Source organism: Sander vitreus, chromosome 20, assembly GCF_031162955.1.
Source record: "Sander vitreus isolate 19-12246 chromosome 20, sanVit1, whole genome shotgun sequence".
NCBI lineage: Eukaryota > Metazoa > Chordata > Actinopteri > Perciformes > Percidae > Sander > Sander vitreus.
Window position 1 is genome coordinate 6,639,557 of NC_135874.1, and position 19,793 is coordinate 6,659,349.

Below are 19,793 nucleotides of genomic sequence, written 5' to 3' on the forward strand. Positions count from 1 at the left end.
GAGATTGATCAGATCACCACGGCTGTACCGGTTGTCGTAGTCGAGTTAAAGTACAGAAATAACACAGCATTTCTTTGGTCAAAATATTTCACTGTGCTGATTGGTTAGGGTAGAGCACCACAAAAAAAACCTGTTCAGCTTCTCCCCCAATTAACTGGACAAGATGCATAGATCAATCCATGACAAAGAAATGCTCTTTTGTTACTTGTTGTGCAAACTGATTCATGCAGAATCTTTATATATTTTAAGGTGCCATTATTGTACATTCAGGATGATCATTTATTTATTTATTTATTTCTAGGGATAGTGCTGCAGTGTTTCCAGAAGATCGCCTCCACCAAAGCCAGAGCAAATTAAGAAACATTTTTATGAAATATCAGGCTTATTCAGCTTCAGGGAAAGCAAACAGTGGCACTACTACACTACAAAGGCCATTTAATGAAACCGTCATTTGCATTCATATTGAGATGAGATGCTGGAGGATCTGTCTGATTCAGCTCAGCAGGTGATTGATTGATTGATTGATTGATTGATTGATTGATCACATCTTACGCTCGTGATGAAGCACGTTGCAAACCTTCTGAAACTGACACTTTCCTGGGGGAAACCCTGTGCTGGGACTGTTTTGGAGGACAGACGATATAGAATATGTTGCAGGGTATCCAAGGTGCACAGTAACAGCTTCACCCAAATTCGACCTGAGAATATGACCGACAGCATTAACATAACATTAGGTTTTGAAAGGGAAAGAAAATTTCTTCTCTGGCTTTTCTGGGCTGGATCAGCGGAAGGTCACAGAGGTTGGAATTGCAAGAGGCGAGAAAAGGAAGAAATGGTTCACGGCAAAGTCAGAGAAAGTGTTTTCTATAGGTTTACGGAAGACTTAGGAGGACGTATTTTGTGGGGGTTTAGGGGCCATCCCTTAAGAAAATGTTAAATTTTCAATAAAATTCATCATTTTGGACCATTATTATTACCATATCTGTGTTTAAAACCTTGGAAAAGCTAGAGACAAAGACAAAACTTGCTAAAGAAGTCCACTGGGGACCAACTACAACCATTAGAGCTGAGAAAAGTCATTTAGTATAAATTATTCGGCTTAGCTGGCGCCCAAAAACGGCTTGGGTGCTGTGCCTTGTAATGGTAAAGAAAACCCAGACTTGAGGTCAGTTGAAGAGGACATGCACACACACACGTGTGTTCTCTGTAGAGCTCATCTCAGCCTTTTTAAGTGACCCGCAGCTCCAAACGAGCGGCTGTGACTGCTGCTGCCGTTTCCCCCTCCCTATCTGTGTCCATTTAGAGTCCAGCTCCAGCAGCTGCCAGCATTTCACAGCTCAAACCACTCGGCTGCCCTCGCCGCTCTACCAAGGGCTCTCCACTACGCACCGGCAAGCTGCAGGCCGCCTCTCCCCGTGTAATGGGTTACCAGGGGTGGGGCTGTCCCAGACCAGAGGGGGGTGTCTGTTACAACTTGTAATGAGATCTGCCGTGTCGTGGGCACTTCAGAGCTGCCGCTGTTTACTGTCGCAAATCAAGTGACGTCCGGAGCGTGTGGACTAGTCCTGCAGCGAGGAACAAAGACAGAAAAGTAGTGCGGGGAAAAGAAGTGTCGGTCAGTTCTTGTTGCTGCTGTGGGATTGCATTGTGCAGACTGTACCACAAAGAGCACAGAGTAATCAGCGCGTAATGCAACATGCCTGCAGTGAGTCAAACTCCAACTGATCGTGAGCGCCGGTGGAGCAGACGATCAATAGCAGCCACTGATTGAAAGTCAGACGTTCAATACTTGTCCCACTTTAGAAAAAGTGGAAGAGCGCAGAACAAATAGCCTCTGGCCTCCATCAGAACACTCTCTTCCCAAGGACTCTCTAACACAGATTGATGGATTTATTTATTTCCAAACTTATCACCGTTCTCCACAACATTCGGCTTCATCTCCTTTCTTTCTTTGCACTGTGGCTTTTAATTGTTGCCCGTATTACTCAATCCTTGCCTGTAACGTTGACCACCTAGGAAGGCCGATTCACCGCATTGAATGTAACTCCCTCTGAATTAGACTTAATTGCCTGCAGTGTAAATAAAACCCTAAGAAACATCCTGTCTACACTGTTCAAATGCTGCAATTATTTGCAATGTTTTTAGGCTGGGGGGAGATTTCAACTACCGTAACTTTTTCCTTACATGCATCGCCACCCACTCAGTCACATTGGGCAGATGGGGGGGGGGGGGAGATACGGAGATGGTGGAGAGAGAGAGCGCAAAAAGAAAGAGGGAATCAAAGGTGAGACAAACTAATGAGAGAGGAACCATAACTGGCATAAGGAACACTTTTGTTTTTAACAGATCTTAATTTTTTTTGTCATTAAAGCTCTCACAGTTCTGCACTCCCAGAGTCAGCTTATCCGGGGGGAAAGAATCCTGTGTCGCATGGGAAGTGATGCGTTGATAAGTTTCCAGCAGAAGAAGCAGCGGCGGATTTTGGATAAACAGCAGGAGAAGAGCTGGGGAGTCGCCACGAAAAAAGTCAAACTTCATCAAGAACACACGCTTGACAGTAAAATGACCTTTAAGATCACTTTGCAACTTTGATCTTACAGGTTACCACTTTCATTTGAAAGCCTTCCCTCCTCTCAACATTATGGTTAATGACCAGTTTGGGGCAATAACTCTTTACTAAGTAACACCTTACAGTCATGTGAATACAAATTCACTAACAAGTAGTCTAAGAGATGACAATTTGAAATCCAGTGGTTATTTTTACATTTCCTAATCAAAGTAATGCTCCATTACTTCGACAATGTGGATTGTTTGCTAGAATACGCTGAGTGCTTGTTAAAACGTAATATCTTGTTTTCTATTTCCTCATGTGTTAAAAGGAAAGTCTTTATGCTAAGCTATGCTAAGCTAAGCAGCTGCTGGCTCTGGCCTTATATTTGACATTGAACTCTCCACCAAGAAGCAAGTTTACCAAAAATGCTCAACTTTCACTTGAAATACAGATGTAATGTATGGACACCTTACTCGTCTGTTGGGTAATTAGTAAAGTGATGCAGTTACTTCCAATATGTGAGAGTAATTGAAAACATTTAACTTGCCAAACGCTGTTAATGGCCGAGCAAGTATATGTTGCAGAAGGGAAACACCCTGTAGCAGTAGAGTCATTGGATAGCGGAGTGATGATAAATTATTGACTCCAGGTTGACAATGTGACAAAGAATGGCCTCCTGAACACGCTCTCTTTGTGCAGAGACCTGAAAGCTCCTCTGTCTGAACCTCTTCTTCCACTCTCTCTCCTTCCTTCCTCCCTCTATCCCCCCACCCACCCCCGGTGCTCCACCTATACAGCTACTGAATGGAAAGGTGTATCTGCTGCCTGCTTTTACCACAGTATCTATTTACTTAAAGCTGCTTTCACTCTTCCATGAGACGCAGCACAGCTGCTCCTGTGAGGAGGCTTGTGGCTAATACACTCACATGTCCATGGACTCTCCGAGCACAGTACGACCCCCCCCCCTTGGCTTCAAAGGGAGCACATGCACTTGAGAATGCGTGCAGTTTGATTAATAGCATTAGCGGAGGGAAAAGACCCGGCTACATACCATGTGGTACAGGAAAATTCCTTGGAAACATGCGGACCGATCGCCTATAAACCCCCTCTGGGTCTTCATGCTATTGAACACATGTGACCATAAGTGTGTAGTGGTTCCAGACGTGTTCGAGCATTGAGCAGTTTTTGTGTTTTTATTTTTGGCTCTGCACTCTTTGCTCCACAGGAAATGCACCTTGACCCCAAATCCCATGGTGGATGTGGAATCCAAATACTCCCCGTCTGGGGTCTCAAATCTGCCACCAGGCTGCAAATAAAAACACTCCAGTCCGTGCAGGATAAATTGTCCATTATGAAACTAGGATGCAAAGCAGTCAAACGTATCCAAACCCCTGCAAGAGTTGTTCAAATTCATTGCGCAATTGGTCTTGGAACTATTTAATGACCTAGAGCAGAGAGCTCGGAGCGGATTTCTCTATACGTTTCTAAATTTGGAGCATGGGCATGAGAAAACAAGCTATGCAAGAATTTGCATCAGGGCCCTGGCAGTTCAGATAAGGGCCTGGTAATTGCTCACATTTGACTTTTCAAACAGTGAATTTAAAAAAAACAACAAGATGCTTTGTACAGGCTTGATGAGGAAGAATTAATGGTCACCTTCCTGAAACAAATACAAGGGGAAACTGTTCAGGCACAACAACTGCAACTTAAGCATGAAAATGATTTCCAGACTGAGAAAGGATGAGTTCCTTTCTTCAGACATATTGAGCTGGGATCTGCTTTCTTAATCACTGGCACTGAAACAGGTATTTTTAAACCAAACAAAGATGTAGCGCAAAACACAGAGGAGATACAGTTCACCAATATTCAAAGAGAACAACAATGACAAGTTGTGTCATGCATCTTAAACATGTTGCACTCGATTATTAAATATCTAAAGCTGGAAAGCAACCTGTAGGCGTTTTAGGAAGGAAGAAATTCTCCAGATGGAAGATAACAACCAATCCCATACATGTTGGTAAGTCTGGGATGAGGCGTATTAGTTGATTGTTGATTACTTTTACATCATCATGATTGTTTAAAAGGTTATTTTATTTTTTACAAGACTAAAAACCTTCAGCCATAGTGGCTCTGGGAGGCTACTTGGCACAGTGGTGGTTTTAGCTAAATGCTAACGTCACCATACTAACAATGCCAACATGCTGATGTTTAGCAGGTTTAGGGACCTATCTCTGCACCCGGCGCAGCGCAGGGCAAAGCCACACACACACACACACACACACACACACACACACACACACACACACACACACACACACACACACACGCCTGGCTTTTAAAGGGAATGGGAGATGACACTGATTGGTTTATTGCATGTTACGCCCAAAACACACCTATGAATTAATGAAGACACTAAGTACAACCCTTTAGAACCACAAGCCCGGCACACGGACACTTTTTTCCCGCCGTTTAACATCTTAGTTTAATATTTTAGCATTCTAATATTTGCTAATTAACACTAAAAAGTATAGCCGAGGCTGCTGGGAATGTCATTCATTCTAAAACAAAAATCAGTGTCTTACTTATTACAATTCATCCTGGGGGGGACATAAATGGCTGTACCAAATTTAATGGAAATGCATCCAATAGTTGTTGAGATATTTCACTCAAAACCACAAAAGTGAACCTCATTGTGGCGCTGAAGGAAAAGTCAGGGGATCGCCAAAGTCAGGAGGAATCATCCTCTGAGGACCGTGAATGCCTGTACAAAATGTAATTACAATCCACCGACCGACCGTCACCGCCAGCCATAGAGCCAAACCACCAGCAAGGCTAAAACTCAAATTAGTTAACACAGTGAAAAAAAATCTGCTCGTTTCAGCCACTTGTAGTAAAACAACTCTCTAAAAAGGATCAATCTGCGTGAGCTGTCCCATTGACTTCTCTAGAGTAAACACTGCCACCAGCTCTCCAACAAGAGCCTCGCTACACCTCACCGGGGACGTGGAGTCGGGTTATGCAAGAGTCAATAGATACAGGTCAGTATCGTCTGACATTCCATACATCAAGCCCGGGGCTTCAGGCTATAAACAGTACATGGTTTCCTCCCAACTGAGAGCTTCTCATTAGCAGCACATAACAAGATGTTTCAGTAAATTATGAAACGTGCTCGATCAAACCCGGATCCAATTACTGACGGAGAAAAAGGGAGGTAGGATGAGGAGAGAAGTGGGTAGGAAAGTGAGCTTGTCTCGGGTTCGAGTCCTAACTGGGACAATTGGACCGAGGAAAACACGATCAAAAGTTGAGAGTCAGCAAAAAATATTCATGTTTTCGATAGAAAAATTATTTCTTCTTTTTTTATAAAGGTGGAATTACATTGATTTCAACACTGTAAAAAAAATGATTAATGTTGCAAATGGCTATTCCTGCTAGAAAAAAAAAGAAGGCCCGGTTTTCAGCAGCCATTATATTAGTGTCTCGATGATAAGCTCATCCTTAATTAATCCTGTTTAAATGATCAGATTTGATTAGTTTAAAGTAATCTTGAAGATTTCCAATTAAATACATTTCGGCTAAGTCACTTTGTATAGCAGAATGAGGTAACACATTGGTGACTGAGCCATTGGCCCACTGATGAAAGCCCTTCAATTTGCATCATTACGAATGGGAGTCTGGGGCTAAAATTTCTGCCTGAGTGGTGCACAGCTAGTGACCCGTTTTCCATCACCCAGCAGTGGTTGGTCCGCCAGAGAGGGTAGGCGGAGCTAACAACAGACTCACTCTTTAACTCAGTTGTGTGTGAAGCGGCGATCTCTCTGCTAGGGTTGGGAGAAAACAGTTACGACAGTTAAGAGAGATGATTACAGACAAATGGAACTTCAAAAACAAGTGCAAACTCAAAGAAGTAAAAACACACCTGAAATTACCGCTTATCGCCATAGTTGCCGGCAAAGAGAAGGAAAGGAAAATCTGTACGATTTTAATTTGAATTCAATTCACTTAATTTTACTTGCTTCTATGCTTAAAAACTAAAGAATCATAGTATGTCAAAATATGTCTGGGTGATTCCAAGCTTTTGGAAGCTAGGGTAACTCCATAACAGTAGTCGACAAAATGCTGGTTTAAGAGAAGACAATCTGCATCTTCAGTGGACGATTCCTGAATTAAGGAAAGTTGGACTCCACCTCTAATCGTACTGAACTATGAGCACACGCATAGCTTTGTGCGATAGGACGAGTGGATGGTTGGATGCTCCTGGGCCCTCTCAGCTGCGTGGGAGGGGTGTCAGCTCGTGACCCCATCAATCAGGACCAACGAGACAGGGCCCCGACAGCGTGACCGGGGCGGGGCCATCGGGGAGCTCCTGTTGGGATTCATGGCCCGGCTGCGTTAACCACGGCAGCGAGCAGACGCAGGATTATCAGCACCCGAGAGTACACACCAAACTTCTATTAAGATATCGTTCAATGTTACTTACTTCTTACTCTTTCACAGAGGACAGCAGCCGCCCTGACGGAAGACTGAGTGCCTGAGAAATGAACACTGAGCCGTCTCCTGGCGAGAAACACACAGCTCATTTCCCTGAGGCATCTTTGAGTCAGATGGAGGACGCATCTGAGACACAAGACTGCCTCTCGTTCTCACCTCTCTAAAGAAATTACTTTGAAATACGCTTATCCACTCTCTTGCTTGCTTGAGAGTTAGACTTAACCTCCGTTGACTATAAGGTTACAGGCAGCAGCTGGTTAGCTTAGCTTAGCATAAAGACTGGACACAGAATCAGTACAGGGATTTATTGCCAAGTAAGTAACACATACAGGGAATTTGCCTCGGTTGTTGGTGCACACATAAACATACCGTATTAAACATTGATATGAAATAAACAAATGATAAATACGGAAACAAATATGAATATAACTGTTTGAATAACATTCAGAAAGAAAAAAAGCAACGTGCAGAAACCGCTAGCCTGGTTCTGTCCTAAGGTAAGGACATCTAACCTAATCTCCTGGCTGTAGCTTGGTATTTAGTGCACAGACATGAGAGTGGTGTTGATCTTCTCATCTTACTCTTGGCAAGAAAGTGAATAAGACTTTGTTTTTCCAAACTATAATATGTATGGAAGAGTTAAAAAAGAAAAGGGGGGGTGGGTCCTTTTTAAGAAGTGATGTGAAATATATAGTCTTTTGTAGGCCAAAGAGCACTTTTATCTGAGTATACTGTGCTGCTCAAGGGGACTTTAAAAGGCTCTGATAAGCTACACATACACTAACTCTTCTAGAACCTGTTTGGGTTAGTTCAGAGTTTCTGACTGGAAAAGCAATAACTGAGGTTGTCTTTCCAAACTGAAACTTTCACAGTTGCACATTTAGTTAAGAATATTTATTGTTAAATAGAAATATTTTTCAGGGGGTTTATTTGAGGGAAGAGAAAGCATTAAAACCTTTTTCTCAACTTTCCAAAACGGATCTGAACTGATGACCTGCAGATGCCACAACTTCATAAAATCATGCAATAAATAACTCACCGACTGAAAATATCATGCAAGCACTGACTGACTGCATGTGAGTTTAATCAGGGACCCAAGGAGTCAGGCTGCAGGATGGAAAACATCCCATGACACAGCGACACTTTATTGAAAATGGGGGGAGGCTCGCTCATGTGTTCTCTCTCTCTCTCTCTCTCTCTCTCTCTCTCACCAAGTCTTAACCCTCAAACAGCCCTTTAAACTTGTGGGGTCCAGCATTTTGGCCCCACAAAGCTGTCCAGACACCACAAGTATACTGGACTCCCGGTTTTTGGAACCCACGAATATAGTTCAACAAGAAGACACACACACACACACACACACACACACACACACACACACTTTACTCTTTCCACATTCCCCGCTTTGACAACGCCAGTCTGCGACGCTCTTCATCTTTTGTTAAGAGGGCTGCGCAAGGTGCATCATGGGAACAGTGGAATCTGATGACAGGAAGCATTTTGTGAGGTGGCCAGAGCTGACATTACACATCCTATTATGCAATTTAGCAAACAGCCGCTGTTTCTTTAATAATACTGAAACGTCACGCGCGCGTCACGTGCGTTGAGTCAGTTTCCTGAAACTTGCCAGATAATGTAATTCAAGGGTCTCTTTCTTTATGCAGTTGCAGTAAGTGTTATTTTGTTCCAGGAGCAGGGAAATGTCAGTCACTGTGGATGTAGGTCAGGATGCTCGGTTTGGACGCTTTGCTGCCAGTAACAGCTCCACCCAAGGGAGTGCTGATTAGTTAAAGTGTAAAGTGGTGACAAGACCGATGACTGATTCGCTTGGTAGGAACTACATGCATGTCTGTCACACAAAAAGACAAGTTCCTGCACAGCCTTTTCCAAGGAGGATTCATTGAGTCTTGCATCACAATTCCTAGAAACGTATTGACCAATACACTGCTGTTACTGCTCATCAGCCTAAAAACGCCCTGGCCTTGATTGGTCTCCAAAAAGAAAACAAATCTATTATTTCATAATTTAGCTTGGTTTCGTCACTTAGTGTGTCAGAGGAAGACTCAGAAAAGCGGTATGGTCCATGTCTGTCAGAACTGATGAAAATACAAAGATGGCTTCTCCACTTCATAGAAATAGCAAACATATCACACTGGAAACTCGCTATCACTACAATTAAATCCTTAATGTAATTGCTTTGAATGTTCCCCAGGTCCAGGGTGGGGATCCTAAGGGAGGGGTTTGAGGGATGGGAGAAGGGAGAGGCCGAAATTATTTTTATTTTATTGTTTTCTTCCTTCAAATTCATTTTGTTATTCTTTTTTTTTTTTTTTCCCATTTAGTTGATGGCTATTTTTATATTGATCATTGCATTAGTGGATATACTTTATTGGCGATCCATCAGCCTCAAAGTCACAAAGTGAGACCGTAAACGTGTTTTTGGCAAAAGTGAACAGATCGTCGTCAGACTAACCAGGAATGAGTGGATCTTATCTGTGAGCTGGCATGTACAGTCTGAGCAGGGGAATGTGGGCGTGGGTTGGGAGTACAGAGGTTGGGGTGTGGGCAGTGGAGGAAGATGTATTCAGATCCTGTACTTAAGTAAAAGTACTAATACCACACTGTAAAAATACTCAGTTACAAGTAAAAGTCCTGCATTGAAGATGTTACTTAAGTAAAAGTATCTAAGTATCATCAGTAAAGTTTACTTAAAGTATGTTTTACATGTGTTTTGTGTGTAAAGCTCTTTTGTAAAGTAACTAAAGCGGGCAGATTAATAGTGGAGTAAAAAGTATAATATTTCTCTCTGAAATGTGTTATGTAAAAAAGTGGCATGGACAAAAAAAAGACTCAAGTAAAGTACAAGTATCTCAAATGTGTACTTAAGTACAGTACTTGAGTAAATGTACTTAGTTACATTCCACCACTGGGTGTGGGAGATGGGAAGTGGGAGGTGGGAGGTTTACAGGCAGGGCCGGATCGAAGCTACTGCAGCAGCATATCTCCTTATAAGGACAAACCTGGACAAATTAGCTTCAGCAGTTAACACCTGAACTCCACCTTCCAGCTATAAAAACAGAAAGAAAAAGCTAGAGACTGAAAAACAGAGGTGAGGTGCGCGTGTTTGTTTGCAGACAAATACATAAGCAAAGTCCCACGTCAAGTGGAAATATGTGGGAGATGCAGCTTTAAAAGTTAACATCTGGCTCAGTGTACCTGAGACACCTGGCTCTGCAAAGACATTAAGATTCCAAGATAAGAGGATAGCGGCGCCTTTATTCCTGGGGGTCAGGTTAAGACTTGCACCGGACTCAAAATATCTGAAACACTCTCTGTCAAAGTGAACTGCAAAACGGAGCCAAACAAAAAGTCCTCACCACGCAATATATACTTCTCATCTGCTTTTTAAGTATTTTTTCAGTGTTTAAGTCTAGTTTACCAGACTTCAGTACTCTACTTTGGCAGTTTATTTTGTGTCTACGATCCAAACCAGATTACTTTGGTGGTAAATGTTTGCCGTCACTTCTCGACAAACAAATGAATGGTCTTAAGGCTATGGAGAAGCAAAAGCAACACACAGAGAAGCACGGCTGTGAAGTTTCCAACACTGAACCAACCAACATCTATCTTGAAGGCTAAGGAAGCACCTCCAACACGCTGGTGGATTCATTTAAATACTAAACATCTCAATAATAATAATAATAATAATAATAATAATAATAATAATAATAATAATAATAATAATAATAATAATAACTGTTTTCTTGATGGGAAACAATCAGCAAACTTGAAAGGCTTATCTGTTTATGAGCAGCAAAGCTGATTGCTGAAGCCTGGAGGGAACGGTGTGTGTGTGTGTGTGTGTGTGTGTGTGTGTGTGTGTGTGTGTGTGTATACACTGGCTCTGAGGACAGAGGTGCATGCCTGCCAAGGGGTCTGCAGTCTTCCCTCTCAGCCTGTGAATGTGTTTGTCTATTCTGATCCCAACATAACCATTATTATTACTGCTCTCTGTGGAGATGAACAGATGAAGAAAACACCCTCGCTCTCTGCAGGATGATTAGATCAATGAGGGTCATGCAGGCACAGAAATATGCGGGTCGTCATAGGAAAGTATTTCACCAGGATGGAAGCCTGTGATCCAGACTGGAGGGGATGTGTGAGCAAACTGTCAGGGGTTACTGCCTCCCTCAGGCATGTGTAAACTGTCTCTTTATAGCATGATGCGTTTAAGGCACTACAGAAGTAGCAGCATGAGATTATGTCCAGCCCTGTCTAATATCCACTCCACACCTGACATCAGCCATGCATACCTTTCCTTGTCTCCCCCCTTTCATTGGCTTTCGACCGGTAGCAGCTTGCCGATGACATAATCCAGGAAACTAGAAGCTGAGAGCTCGCAGAGCAAGAAAGAAACTAGGGGGAAAGTTTTCCAGCGGCAGCGAGAGGGGCCGATTATTACCATTTTTGGGCACGCTTGCTCCCATGCAAGCCCAGCCCAAACCGCAGCGCTTACTCAGATTCCACAGCGACTTTCCTCCCCGTTTTTCAAAGCGGAGGAAAAGTATGGGGAGCAAGGAAAAAAGAGTAACACACCCCCCCCCCCTACTTCTCGAAACAGGCCATTCATACTCTGTCTGGACAAAAAGAGCAGCAGCTGTTGGACGCGTGTAGGTGATTTGGGCTCGTTAAAAGACAATATATGGATGTCTTACAGCCCTTTATTATAAAGATGGCCCGTGTGCGCGCCGGGTTATGGAGCTCATATTCAGCCAAGGGGGGGGGGGGGAGTAAAGCAGTAGCCTAATGTATTGATATTATGTATTGAGAACTAGATTCCAGACTGTGGCCTGGATATAGCAAACAACAACAATCCTACACAAACAGAAATTCAACACCGATTTGCCCCGAGAAGTCTGTGGCATGCAGAATCTGCGCGTAAATTAGCCAACCAGCTAAATAAAAGAGACGCAAAAAATGAGTTAAGGTGCATATGGGTTTATAGCCCCCGACCTCCCACACCCAAACACACACTCCATCCCCCCGGGGTTGTTAAGCATGGTCTAATCCACGTCGCATCATAAGCCAGATGACAGGAGGGGCCAGTCACACACCATATGCAGTCAAGCGCATGGCTGACATCTGTTGCGCTAGAAAGGTGGGCGTCCTGTCCCGTTTTAAGCGTTTTTCTAACCCCCCTATTTTTTTTTTTTTTTTTACACTCCCCCCTATTCTTCTACTCCCTACTCCTGCTGCAGGATATGTCATAACGCTATACAGGATATGTGCTAGAGTGTGGGAGATGCGGAGGCGAGAAAAGTTTTGGAGCACAGTCAGCCTCCTGATATGAAGTAGCCGAGAAAGCCGCGCAGGTGATAGCCAGAGCCATAACGAGTCGGATAATTAAAGTAGCCGAAACAGCTGCCGCTCGGTGTTTGATGCTGCCGACAGTCGCTGCGGTTTAGGCTAACTGCTCGAGCTGCAGTCAAAGTAACCCTATCTAATTAATGGGTGATAAGAATAATATTATTATACCAGCTTTATTATTAGGCTATTATAGTTATTATCATCACAAGCGACAACCACATACACTTCCGCACCTTTCCACCGGAGGTAGAAGGAAGTCACTCACCTTTCTCTGCTGCTTCTCCCATGCAGGATCCAGGAGGAGATCCCGATCCCAGTCATCTTCCTGATGCATATAGTCAATTTCTCCATCATACTCGTCCATATTATGCATGTCTGTATGAAGCTGTAATATATATAGCCTAGACGCTCTCTGCTTCTCTGGTGTCCCCCGGTCCTCGGCGCGGTGATGTTTTACAGCAGTATATTAGCTTGCTCGGTCTACTCTCCGCCACGCATTCAAGACGGTGTGTGGATGAAATTAACGGTCCACCCCCGGCTTTCCTCTCTCTCTCTCTCTGTCTCTTTCTCTCTTTCTCTCTCTCTCTCTCTCGCTTTCTTTCACCTTCCAACTCTGCCTCTATTCTCTCTCTATCTGCTCTAGTTTTGTTGCCCAGCAGCAGTTCTCCGCGGGAAGACAGGTCTAGCAGCGAGGAGCGACAGACGCAAAAACTTTGCTTCAGACAAATTGAATCGGTAACCGACCGAGGGATCTGATTGGACGCCTCGGGGCGCACACGACCCGCCTCCTTGAAGCGTATTGGCTGGTTCGGCTGTCAGTGTGGCTTTGTAGGCTATCCAAGGTTGACTGCATATAGGTTGATCTGACAGTTTGACTGCGAGGATACTTCAGGCTGTAGTGAGAATAAAGTAACTGTAACGCGTTACTTCAGGCGGTGACATTAAATATCTAACTTTTCAAGAACTAACACAAACAAACATCTTTTAACAATTGCTGACGAGGCAGTTTTGTTAATATTGGGTGGGTTCTTTTCAGCAGTGGTTTAAGACGTAAGCTGGTTAGATCCTTTGGTCAAATTAGCAATACCCACTGGTGCAATGTAACTATGTAGGCTACATTTAATCAAGCACTGTACTATTTTATTTTATTTTATTCTACTTTATAGTTTATTTCTCCACTACATTTTTGATGCAAATATAGTACTTTTTACTTCACTAGATTTATTTGACAACTATACAGAGGCCTACTGGTCACTCTGCAGATTTAGATTATCTGTTAAAGCGCCCATATTATGCTCATTTTCAGGTTCATAATTGTATTTTAAGGTTGTACCAGAATAGGTTTACGTGGTTTAATTTTCAAAAAACACCATATTTTTGTTGTACTGCATAGCTCTCTCTCACTGCTGCAGATCCTCTTTTCACCTGGTCTCTGTTTTAGCTACAGAGTGAGACCTCTTTTCTTCTTCTTCTTCTGTACTATCTTTGATTGCACTCGCACATGCTCAGTAGCTCAGATGTAGATCATGTCAGCTAGCTAGCTCCATAGACAGTAAAAGAAAGGCTGTTTCTACAACTTTATTAGGATTAGCTGAGAGACTTCTAAATGAGGGCGGACATGGAAGTAGTTCTTTTGTAGATTATGGTGAACTTGTGTGTGTTGTAGCAGTGCTTTGCTATTGAGAACGAGGTAGCGTGTTTTTTTAGCATGCTAACGCTACGAGCTAACGGTTGCGGTTAGCCAGCTCGTTTCGGCTTGTGACGTCACAAGCCGTGCTGATTTTGAACAGCTCACCCAGAGACTGAAGGCAGGACACATTCAGAAACCGTATCTTACTCAAAACAGCATGGATGGATTTTTTTACAAAGTTTGTATGCGTGTGGAAGCACCAAGGACACAAAATAACACCCCAAATCCCAGAAAAAGAGTTTTTTTCATAATATGGGCACTTTAAGTAACAAGTAGCCTAACAGCTGTAAAACAAATAAAAAAGTACAATCTTTTCACCTGAAATGTACTGTAGGCTACAAGTGTGAAGAAACACAAAGAAGTACTCAAGTAAAGTACAAGTAACTCAGAACTCTAGTGCAGTAGACTACTTGAGTACACTTGTACACTGTCAGACTATTGATTTAAGTAAAAGCATCCATACATGAATGTTAAAGTACATTTCATGATTACACTTATATTATTTCAAGTATAAACAGTAAAGTATTCATTATTTAGACCATTATTTAGTTTTCTAACTGCATTTTAAAATCTCGCACTGCAAAAGAAATGTATAATTTGAATGTGTACAATTCTGAGATACTCATACTTTTCATTTTATGCTACTTCTACTGCACTATATTTTTGAGCCACATATTGTACTAATTACTCGACTACATGTACTTGATATTTTATCCCTCAAGTTACTACTTTGCAGATTTAGATTAATACAAGATATTAATCAACTGATAAATGATGATATGTTATTTTAGATTTAGCTACCCAGCACAATATAAAGGAATTCAAATAAGGCCACCTTTACCAGCAGGACCATTTAAGTGATGAACATAATAATGCATCAATAATTATAATACAATAATATACTATGATTTTGAAATGTGTCATTCTGCTTAATGAGTACTTTAAGTATATTTTTGTACTTTTATGTAAGATTTTGAATGCAGGACTTTTCTTGTAGAGTGTATCTAACTCAAGTACTTCAGCACATATTCAAAATACTTCCATGTTACGCTACATTGTAGAGGGGAATAGGCTACTTTTTACTCCACAGCATTTGATTGACAGCTGTAGTTATATACTCTGCACATTAAGATTTTACATATGATTATCTCATCAAATATGATGCATTGTGCCAAATGTAGAAGTATAAAGTAGCAGAAAATGGAAATATTCTAGTAAAGTACCTCAAAAGTGTAGGCTACTTAAATACGGTAGGCTACTTGAGTAAATGTACTACTCTCCAACCCCTATTAAGCTCTTCCATCCTGTGTAAAATACTGTATAAGACGCTGTACTGAATTTTCACTGCACATGCGCGCAACAGACTTCCAGTCATTCAGAAAAGAAAGGTGAGTCAGAATGAGGCTCCTGTAAACATGGGAAGGGAAGGGAAGGCCAGGTCTGTCTGCCTTGTAAGGTAAACCAACTCTCCTCCTTTTCTCTCTCCCTCTCTGTCACACACACACACACACACACACACACACACACGAGCAGAGCAGAGCAGAGCAGAGCAGAGCAGATGCCGACATGGGATAGCCCAGGCAGTCAGAGAGAAAGTGGAGCACTCTTCCATATATGGACAAACTTCCAAGGGTGAATGTTTGGGAAAGTGATGTCACGGAGCGGGTGCAGACTGCCACCTCACCGCCCGGTCCCAACCATGGATGTATACGGCAGCCTGGTGGTGGGGATGAAAGTCAACCGTAGAACAAAACCAAAAGTAGCTGAGTGCAGCCAAAGAGCTGCAGCTTGTTAGTAATGGAGTCTGGAGGAGGTACAGTAATTATACAACTTTCTTCCATTAGCTAATTAACCGGCAGTCATTTAAAAAAATATAAAGTGATTAATTAGTTTTAAATTTAAATTAAACTATTGCGTTAAAGGTTACACAATGCTCATTATTGTGTGTCAATTAATAACTCCATTTCATTAGTGTGTCTTTAAATAATTAATGATTTAATTAGCTTATAAATGGATTTGCAAAATAAACTTGAACCAAGAGTCTACAGCCATGCTAGCAGCTGTGTGAGGCGGGGCTCAAGCACAGTGGTGCTTAGAGGTAAATGCTAATGACAGTAAGTAACCTGTGACGTCATCTTCAACGCCACACCCGCTGAATCCTTCATCTGCTACCAAACAGAGGACAGTCTGCACTTCGTCAAGTGTACACAGTAATGTAGCCTACATAGTGTACAGCATAGTTGGCCGCCATTTTTTATTTTTATTTGGGCCGGGTGAATAAAAAAAATGGTGGTCACTATTGACAGTAGCTTGGCTATTTAAAACCTCGTGGGTTTGTGCAGAAAGTCCCGTGTGTCGCTAGTGACGTTCTCTCTGACCAATCAGTGGTCTGCAGTGTTTTAGTCTCGAATTGCCAGACCTTCCTCCACAGCGCTGCGGAGGAGGGTCTAGCTAGTTCACACAGCATTCCGGGATGGGAGAAAAACGTGTTCTGGTTTATTGGCATTTCTTTAAACCAATCACAATCGTTTTGGGCGGCGCTAAGCGCCGGACGGAGCAACGGTGCCTCTGCAAAATAGCCTCTGGAAGGAACTTGTTTTGGTGGAACGTGTACGTTCAAAAGTTGTTTTAGTCGTGCAACAGAAGACTCAGATTGGACAGATAGTCTAGTTAGCTGTCTGGATTTACCCTGCAGAGATCTGAGAAAAGGTTAACCATAGTCCTCACAAATCCACCGGAGTTTAGAACGCCAACACAAAGGAAGCCCAAGGCATCGGATATCCAGCCTAAATGAGTGAAATTCGGCAGAAATTCCATTGGCAACGGAGCAATCCCAGAAGTGGAACTTCTTGGATAGTGTTTTAACTCCACCTTCTAGTATCGGCTCAGCTCACTTGGATCCTTGACCCATAGATATAAAACTGTTGTTTTATATCTTTTATATCTGGGATTCTTTTATAAAACAGTTGTTTTATATCTATGCCTTGACCAAGATGGTACCAAAAAGTACCAGGCTGTTGTTCTGGAGGAGGCTTTCCAAAGTCTGAAAAAAAAATACCTTAGAACTCTGCTAGTCTAACTTTGAGCTTGAGACTTCAAATTTATAACAGAAAGGCTGCCTTACAAACGAGGTGTGGGATTTGAAAGAAGTGGGCATTTAGGAGGCCGGGGAAGCTAATAAAAAAAAAAAAAACATGGAGTTGTTTTATAGGAAATGTAGGGTTGAGTGGTTTCGTGGCTTGACCATATTAGGCACTAAAAGTCACAATATCTTGTCCTCTGCTCCTTTAATCCTTCATATATATATATATATATATATACGATATATATATATATTTTTTTTTAAATCTGCTTCTTATGAGTGAATACACTATGGAAGCACAATACTAAAATGCTGGAGTACTCCTTTAAGTTATTAAAATTCTTCCTGAGGGGAGCATGACTATCTGTACCAAATTAAATGGCAATACATCCAACAGTTGTTCTGACATTTCACTGAAAACCACAAATGTCAAGTCAGGGGAACACCAAAGTCAATGTGGACTCCATGGATGTCTGTTCAAGTGAGTGAATTGTTGAAATATTTCAGCCGAGACCAAAGTGGTGGATCAACTGCCTAGCTTAGAGCCATGCCTCTAGCGTGGTTAAAAAGGCGTTTAATTGTTACCTTTATATTTAAATTGCTAATGAGTTTTTTTCCATTTAGTCATTTAAACACACAGACAATACACCACACTAAAAACTAAAGGAGATCCAAGCCATAGAGCAGCAACAGGGGGTCTAATTGGCCAGCTGACAAAAGAGGCTTTTCCTCCTGTACACTGCAAAATGATGGCTTATTAAACGCATCAATTAACTCATTATAATTAACCACTGAAATGCATATAATTATTCTGGTGGCACACACCAGGGCTACACAGTTTGGACTGGAGTCATTTCATCTGGTCCAGCTAGTTGACGTCAACATAACAGTATTCAAGAATTCCAGAATATCTTGTGAAGAGTTGGCGGTGCAAAGAAACTCAGGCCTGCTTTGTGAAGCACACAGGTCATGTGAAGAGCCGGTACATTGGGCTCTGTCTAGTCTCTGGCTACATCCCAAGGTATTCCAGTCATGTAGGGAGGGGAATTCTTAAATAGCTGTCCTTGCTGTTAAAGCTAAACCATGTATGGGATTCTGCAGAACAACCAGGGTATCCCATTGAGTTGTACATGCGTTTAGGTTTGTGGTCAAACTAACATGAGCCAAAAACCCCATCTGGGGCCAAAAGGAACATTCTGTAGGCACGGGATGAAGAATGTGAGGACTCAATCTAAAAAGGAGAGTTTCGTTTTTCTTTTTGAAATATGATGCAGCAGTGGGTGAGGGCTGGGGTCAAATACTGGATCTGACTTGAAAGCCCATAAAAACTTGGTTTCAAATTTTAAAGGGCAACTCCACAGACTTTTACAGGTCTACTACAGGTGCTACTCCATATAGTTATATAAAGCCTTTTGTGGCTCCAGAGAGAGCTGATTGAAATCTGAAATAATTGCCTCGAGTGATGTCACTTGAGTCAGCGTGGGTTGGGGCTAAAGACTACTAAGTTTAAAAATGAAATCAATCTGGAGGTGTGTAGTTAGAAAGAAGTGAGTTTACAGACCTCTGTAGCCTGCTCCTCATCTCTGCTTGAGGCTAGCAGCACGAGGCTACATTAGCCACTACTAGCATAACACACCTGAACATCTGCTGCGTTATTATGGAACCCAAGCAACTTCTAGGTAAGACCCGCCCTTCAATGGCATTCACAAGCTACTATAGGCCAGGCGTCCATGCTTAACGCTAGGTAACGTAACCCGATTTGTTCAGGTCCTATCCCCTGACCAATCGGCTATCTTAACCTTAACCACTCGAAGGTCGATGCCTAAACCCAACCAATCGGCCTGCTTCGTAGGGCGGGACTTGCCTAGAAGTTACGTGGGATCCATAATAACGCATCTCTGACAGAACTGTCAGCGGTTGAATTGCACTGTGGGCAATGTAGGTGCTGGATTTAGACAACAAAAGATGATACCTCTGGTCACGCAGGATACATTTTGATATATTTTTGTTATACTATCCATCGAGAGTGGGACAATGTTAAAGGAGTGCAATGCTAAATTGGTGCAGTATTTCTCCTTGAAGTATTTCTATGTAACATTAAATTTAGTTTAAGTTTGGAGTTTATGTGGTCATGTTGGACCACAACACTCTTATTGAGAAGCTGATCGAGAAAATAGGTTTTTCGGAGCCTTTAAGAAACTGAAAAAGTTAAGAGTGTCCCCTCCCAAACCAATATGGTGCATTTGACATAACCCCAGCTCGCTCAAGGTCTGTGGTTGGAATGGGCCCCTCCCTGTTGTGAATGTGACATATGTGGAAGGGTGTTGTTGCGAAAGAGCACGCAGAAACAGTTAACCTTCCCTGAATAAATAAAGATTAAAAGTCCATTGTAAGGTCACTAATGGGTTCGATTCTCTTCTAATGTGCCCAGTAAAGCATGCTTTAGCATTGTGTTAAATTACACTCAAAGACACAGGACTTAATTCTTGCAGGGAATTTGTCAAATGTAACTCCTAATATACTTTTGATTGACATTACAGCTGTAAAACTCGCAGACTCTCTTGTAAACCTCTACACGTGTAGCTGGTAATTAATCATTAAGCCATATGCAG

At 42.3% G+C, this 19,793-nt stretch overlaps 1 protein-coding gene across 3 annotated transcripts in view; it reads right to left on the minus strand.

Moving 5' to 3' along the window:
* The window catches only part of actn1 (actinin, alpha 1), a 70,059-nt gene extending 56,929 nt beyond the window's left edge, over positions 1-13,130 (minus strand). For 2 of the 3 annotated variants that reach the window (XM_078278352.1, XM_078278353.1), the window contains exon 1: positions 12,675-13,130. In XM_078278352.1, the coding sequence (XP_078134478.1) occupies positions 12,675-12,782 (108 nt within the window). In that variant the 5' untranslated portion in view covers positions 12,783-13,130. The remainder of the gene's footprint in view (positions 1-12,674) is intronic. The other variant, XM_078278351.1, reaches the window with a different exon arrangement.
* Between the last annotated feature and the right edge of the window lie 6,663 nt (positions 13,131-19,793).